Here is a 7301-nt window from a genome sequence, read left to right on the forward strand (position 1 = left end):
TAAAAACTGGCGAATAAATTTACTCATCGAGTACTTACATACACAAGGCCTGATTTTTGTTTTTCAGTTCTTCTATTTCAACCTGTGGAGAGAAGAAAACAGACGCGTATGTTATTGTTGCCTGATACAACTTCAACTGTTAGTTTTATTTGTAGGAATTGGAAGCAGGCCTGTGTGAAGAGAAGAGAGTAGTTTACAAAAGGCATCACTTCGTAACCGGTGTGCGACTTATGCAGACCGTAGACCTGCAGATTTGCTCTCCGGTTAGCCTGGGTAACGCTTTATTTAGCCTAAATACCGCTCAAGTAAGCCTGTTTACGGCTGGCTCTTCGTAACGGTAATGGTAGAAAAAATTGCATACATTGACTGTTACTGCCCAATATTTTCTGGTTTTCCGTATTTCCTTTCGATCCCTTTGTAGTTTCTTTTGCGTTATTATCTTTAGCATTTGTGGTTTTTTGCCGCGGATATACTTGCCTGACGTATTATCTACAAACAAAGAAATCTATTTTTCTTTGTATTAGCTAGCATTTTGTCGAACGTGCTCAGGAAACTTTTTCAGTTCTAGTGAACGTGTCATCGTGTTAAGATCAAAAGTAAGGCTCAACGTCAACGCTGTGAAATCCCTAACGCGGACACAGAAGTAAGTCTTTTTCACTTTGTGCATGTTACGTTTTATAAGTCGTTTTGCATCGTTCCGAAGTTTGTTTTCATAGTTTAAGGTAGTTTCTAGTTAGTCTAATTATAGTTTTCGCTGTAATTACTTTTTAGTTTTCGAAACCGCTTTACCGCATCGAACCACTTTGTACCGTTTAGTATCGCTTTGTACATCTACTCATCGCTTCGTTTGTTAACGTCTCATCGCTTCGCTTCAATAAACTTTGTTTACATCCTTATCGTCGTGAGCATCATTATTGTAGCGAATGGTCTAAAAGCGCGTCAAGAATTTTCTGTTCTAACGTGGGATTTAACGATCGCCCTGTGAGTAACGTTCTACGCTCACAGTCAACTCTCTCTTAACGGTAAACTTGAAATCTCCAAACTGAAATTTCGTGTGACTGTGTAGCGCATATAGCTAGTGCATTAAAATAATAATTTAAATGTTAATGTAAAATGCGCCGATGATAGAAAATTGTTTCCAGACGTTTCGGGGTTACTGCCCCTTCTTCAGTGGAAATTGTAACGCCAGTTAACGGAAAACAGCACGGACTGACGTACACCTCTTAAGACAGACACCTGGTGTTGGTCCTGTCCCTGTCGTTTTCAGTCATTTTACTGTAACTGACCTCCCTATAAGACGGAAACCTCTCTAAAACGGTCAGTTGGAGCCAGTCCATACGGTGTCTGTTTTAGAGAGAGTTGACTGTATGCCAGAAAGATAGAAAAAAATTCGAAAACGTTTTTTTTGTACAAGAATACAAGTTTGCATTAACTTTCTCCTTTTAAAAAACTAGAAAGGCGAGAAACTCGGTTAAAGAAATCCATTTACTGTGTCAGCTGGAAAAAAACTTAAATATAATTCTGTTAAACGCTGCATCTGGAAATCTAAAGTACTATTTACTAAAAACTTTGTCTTCCAAAATGTAGCGTCCCAGGCCTGGTAAAACGAGGAAGCATGTTTCCAGAAACATTTGTAATTATGGCGCGCACTACATGCTTCCCCAAAGTTTCTCAGTTTTGCCATAAGGGAAGCATTGTTTCCAGCGTCAATTTTTGTCTTCAAGAAGCAAAATTTGCTTTGATCTGATACACGGCAGAAACATTTTGTGTTTCCGCGCGGCATAGAAGCATGCTTATGGCAAAACGTGGAAACAATTATGGAAACACGTTTCCTCGTTTATCAAGGTTTAAAGTGCGCGCCATTTTTTCAGTCTGAGGGAAGCACTGATATTCACGTTTTTTGTTAATTTGGATTTTTAAAAAAGAGAATTGATAACCAATATGGAAGAGAGAAAACAATTTTTAATATGCTTACCAGACTTTCATTCTCCAAACATGGTGAATTCGGCTTCAGAAGCCCATGATACCGCTGAACATCTAAAAGCAAATGCAAATTCAAAACAACTTTTTAGAAAGTCCGTATTGTTGAATTTCTTGTCTTGACAATACAATACCCTGAGCCACTGCTGTTCAAAATAAACGTATAGCAAAGAACGGACATTAAAAGCAAAAACTGTGATTTCTTTTAAAAAGGGATAGCTAGAAACCGGAAAAAAAAAACTTTTGGGTTTCCGGTAATACGGGCAACATTTTTGTTCAACTTACCTCTCGCAACATTGTTGCATTGCAAGTTTAACTACCGCGCGCTTTGCCTTGACGCGTGTCATTTTGTGTTGCCACGCGATAACGCGTGTTCGTTGCCATGTCGCGTGCCATGTTGTGTTGCCTTGGTTTCGAGCTCGCGCCGTCGCCTCGCGTAAAAAAAGTTTTGCGAAATTTGCGAAATCCAAAATTCAATTTGAGACTGTTGCTATTACTTTCAGCTTTGTAAAAACAATACTGCCATTTTCAAACGCGATTAAAAAGTTTGCCACACTTTTAGAATCTCTCGTGTTTTTCATTTTCAAATTTTCTCTTTGCTTATGCAAAGTTCCGGTGCAGTCCGGGAAAATTTTTCAAAACGCACTTTTGCCGGAAAATTTGCAATGCACGAGGCTCTCATATCGACCGAACGGAGAAAACACGCATACTTACCTAAATCCTTACTAGTCATGCTGATGTTGAGCGTTTTATCTCTTTTTTATAGAAACTCGACGAGCAAATATTCTCTTGTCTACAAGCTCTGAGTGAAAATCACTTTTGTTACGTCAAATGTAATAATTGGAGCGCGCAAGCCGTGTTGCACACTGGGAAGCCGATGTACATATTACCCTATTGGAACTAAATTTCACGTTTTTCACGATTGTAAAAAACACGCGAAATTAAATTCCCAAAAAGAAAATTCAAATCACTCAATAAAATGATTAACGACATGTAAGATTTGAAATGAGCAGATGATGTTTAGAAACATTGCCGCGAACTACGTATTGAGACGCGTATCCACTAACGTTGTATAAAAGTTAATTTCAAATGTGCGTTTGGCTTGTCCCGGTTAATCTAGAAATTTTAAAAAGTTCAGACCTTAAAAATGCCGCGAAAAACTGTCTCGCCAAAATCGCGAAGTTAAGTATTAATAAGGTTCTTGGCTGGAATTGGCAATGATTGTATCCTTTATTGAGTGCTAGGCAAACAAATTAACAAATACACAAGCAGAAATCATGTTGTAAGAATACTCCACAGTCAGCAGAGTTGAGTTTTCGTTGTTGTTTTTTCTTTGAACCCTGATCTTTGTTTGTGTTTTACAACATTGGCGACCTCTCTTTATAAATAGACGTCTTGTTTCGCTCTTCCCTATCACGTCTTGATCTTCATCGTTTTTGTCTCGCAATTTGTTCTCATCCTCCATTTTTGAGCACAAAATGTCATAAATATATTCTTCATGACAGAGAAAGTATTCGTCCCAGGGCCTAGCCAGACTTTTGGCAAGATCTGCGATTACTAAGAGCGTGAGCCGGTATGTGGGCGGGCACGGTACCAGAAAATTTTGAAATCTGAAAGCTCAAAAACGCTATTTTCAGCATTTTTCATAAGATACTGTTCTTCGGAAGAAATAAATCTCCTTCAACTGGGGATTATTTTCCCAACTAAACGTATCTTGGTTTTAATTTTGGGTAAATATTTAGACGAGGCAAGTGCTTCGTCTTACCTCTTGCTTGCTACGGCCCTGTCGCGAACTGTGGACTTACCGCTGATTGATTTGGGAGTTATTAAAATGATTTATCAAATATTCAGAGCAATGACCGGAAATTCTATGTACTCTGTACCTTTGTGGGTGTGTGCAATTTCGATAGATCAGGTGGGGTCATCACAAAGTGCGAGGCAGCCAGGCGTGTGAACCATTCCGGTTAGCCTTAATAGCACTCCAGTTGGCCCAAATAGCACTCCGGTTAGTCTAAATAGCACTCTGGTTAGTCTAAATAGCACTCTGGTTAGTCTAAATAGCACTCCGGTTAGTCTAAATAGCACTCTGGTTAGTCTAAATAGCACTCCGGTTAGTCTAAATAGCACTCCGGTTAGTCTAAATAGCACTCTGGTTAGTCTAAATAGCACTCCGGTTAGTCTAAATAGCACTCTGGTTAGCGTGCAGTTAGCTTAGATAGCTTGCGGTTAGCCTTTCTTGGGAGTGGGGATTTCTGTCTCGCACGTCTCGCACATTTGTAAGACTCTTCACAAAGCCATGTACAGCTGTAGTTGAAAAAAAAAAAACATTTCAAGGATCCAAGTATTGGTTTTTACCATAGCTTTATTTTGACTTAGTCTCAGGTTTCTTCACTGACCAATTAACAATAATAATTATTAATAACTATGTTAAGTTTTCTGTATGTACATGTACATGTACTCATAACTTCTTTTTCATTTTCCACTAAGGGGGTAGGGGGACTCTCTTATATAAGCTATACAGGTGGGTACCATTGGATGGTGTCAGGTATTGATTTTCTTGGTTCAAGACAAGGTTAGTCTAGTCCAGTTCTGGCTAGCCTGTTCCAGACACTAGTTGGGGGAGAGCAAAAACGCGGGCGAGCGGAGACAAAATGAGGGGAATAAAGGCCTCGATTTTTCCTTGCTCACCTGCTTTTTTTGCTTTCCTCTTCAACTACCGAGAGCCTGGAACTGGCCCTTCTCTGTCCCTTCCTTCTGATTGCATAGCATAGTGTCACGGGGAGAGAGCTAGAGCGTGTGACTAAGACTAGGATCAAAACAAGGTGCTTTTCAGTAGGGAAAATGAGCCCTGCAATCGGGAATCAATGAAGGCTGGACTAAAGAGTGGCAGAAATCATGCTTAAGTCTGCAATGCAGTGTACGTAATTTCTTATTTAGTGTTAAAATTCAATGAATTAACATTTTTTCTAGAAATACTTGCCATGTTTGAACAAAAAAAGTAGATAATTTACTGAAATGAATACAGTGTTTTATGTGGGATGCAGTCCACAATCATTTGCAAATTGCTTCAAAAATATCCAGTGTCTTCTTAATTTCTTTCACTTGCTCAGCCAAGTTTTGTACTGGTTTTAAGCTGGCATTGAGTTCTTCGCATCTTGCAATAAGAGTGTACATAGATTTGATATTCGCATCCACTGTCTCGCTCACATGATCCACACAAGAACCGTATGCACCTAAGCATTCTGTGCTTACTTGCGACATGGCCTTTAAACTGTTGGCTAATGTTGCAAGCATATGGTCCAAGTTTCCCGCAATGTCATTAGCTCTTAATTCTAAATCAGCCAAAACTTCCGGATCAACTGGAGGTATTTCTGACAAGCAGGATTTATGTACATTTTCCCAGTCATCCAGAGATGCAACCTCACTCTTAGTGATTTCTTCATAAGTATCCATGTCTCTTTCTAGTTTTGCACCTGGTGTTCCTGCGACAGGATTTGATGTCTCTGATAAGGTAATATCACTTGCAGAGTCGATAACATGTTTATCTCCTTCTTCCAGTTCTATAGCTGATCCACTTCCTGAAATAAAAATTACACACTCAGATAGATACTTTAGAATGACCGTTTAACCCTACCACTCCCAAGACTGGGAGATGCGGTGCAGGGGTTTCAATAACATTTTGAAGTAGACAGCTGGTTTAGGTGAACTGGCTGTTTGAAAGAATCTTTCTTTATTTCTCCAATAAAGGGGGAAAATGTAGCCAATTTATAAGCAAAGTAGAGGAAAGCAGTTAATGCTTTTGGTGGGCCATCCGACCTTATTAAAAGGAATTGTTAGCCTAGTCGTTAGTGCACTAGTGACTTGGGTTTAAGCACTAGTGAGGTCCTGTTAGGGTAAATTCCGACAGGTGACGCAGCTCTGAAACAGCGACACGAAGAAGCTGAAATGACGACGAACGACAAGATGCTCCCATGAAATAACGACAGCGACAAAGAAAAGAGCAAAATCGACAGCGACATTGGCGCTTTTTAATATGGCTTGTAGGCAAAATAGCCTGACCTTGTAAAGACCATCCTCCTGCATTGAACGACTGCAATCTTACGCTCTAACAGTTCATTTTTAGGCTGCTTAAGTTAAGTAACTACATAATGATCCATCATTCTGAAAATAATTCACTCCTTGTTCTCTTTGTACCAGCTCAGAATAAAGAAAACACGTCTTAGTTACTTCAGTTTTTTCAAAATTTTCGGGGGAGCATGCCCCCAGACCCCCCTAGGAAGGTGTCTCCTTCGTCTGTGCCAACAGACCTAATTGACAGATCCAAGAATAGGGAATATTTTGGCGACAGAATTACGAGAACACATTATTTTAGGTTATGCACTCCGGACTCAACCATTTCCGATATTATCAGTTGCTATGGACGAATTCGAAATTCTGACAGCGACATGCGAACCTTTTGAAATTGCGACATGAAACTGTTTGAAATTCAGACGGGGGACATGAAGACCCTCCCCCCCCCCCTAACAGGGCCTCACTAGTCAGGGTCATTGTTTTGTGTTCTTGGGCAAGACACTTTACTCTCACATGGCGTATACACCCATTAAATTAATAAAAACCTAGCTTTAAATCACAACTATTACTGCTGTGTGTCCATTTGTTGCTTTGCTGCAGTTTCAAAATTCCAAGGTTCAAGCTGTTGTTTTCCAGGGGTGGATCCAGGTTTTTTTTAAGAGGGGAAGGGATGGCTGTTAATTTTACACATTTCTTTGTCTTTGTTTCCTATTTTAGTGTGATTATTTTTAATTTTTCGTTCGTCACTCAGTCAACCTCTAAAGCCCCTGCTAATTTCCCTATACTGTATTTTGCAATTTATCCCCAAACCAGACAAAATAAAATTTAGTGCATAGATCCCCGCCAAGATCAAAACAATACGAGGAGATTCTTATTTCAAAACAATCTAAGACTAGTCTTTCATTTTGTTTTTAAAATTCCCTGGAATTCCAAACTTGAATTTTATACATTTTCGAAAATGGCATGGTCCAGTAATGTTTAAAATGCAAAGTAGGCCGCAAATCATTGAGTGGCGTGATTCAAAATAATCATGCGTTCAAAATTTACCAATGAGAAGGCGCTTGAAATGTACCTTGATCGGCGTGTTGTTGTTTTGACGTCGCGTCGGCAATGAGAGTGTCTTCAGCCGTAGTTTCACGCGTGTTTTCATCTTCGATTCCTTCCTCCGTACCTTCAGCGGACGCTGCAGTAGATTTCGGAGGCGAAGCTGCCATAAATTTCAAAACAAAGCGGAGAAAATTCCAAGAGAA

General features: G+C 39.6%; 1 protein-coding gene across 1 annotated transcript; it reads right to left on the minus strand.

The window, feature by feature from the left end:
- Positions 1 to 4992: 4992 nt before the first annotated feature.
- Positions 4993 to 7265, minus strand: LOC144628392 (uncharacterized). The gene is made up of 2 exons (XM_078486489.1): positions 7124 to 7265; positions 4993 to 5558 (listed from the first exon to the last, which is right to left on the minus strand). The coding sequence occupies exons 1-2, from the start codon at positions 7263 to 7265 to the stop codon at positions 5032 to 5034; spliced, it is 669 nt and encodes a 222-aa protein (XP_078342615.1). The 3' UTR covers positions 4993 to 5031.
- Positions 7266 to 7301: the final 36 nt, after the last annotated feature.

Source organism: Oculina patagonica, chromosome 10, assembly GCF_052425735.1.
Source record: "Oculina patagonica isolate OP01 chromosome 10, crgOcupat, whole genome shotgun sequence".
In the NCBI taxonomy this organism is placed as follows: domain Eukaryota; kingdom Metazoa; phylum Cnidaria; class Anthozoa; order Scleractinia; family Oculinidae; genus Oculina; species Oculina patagonica.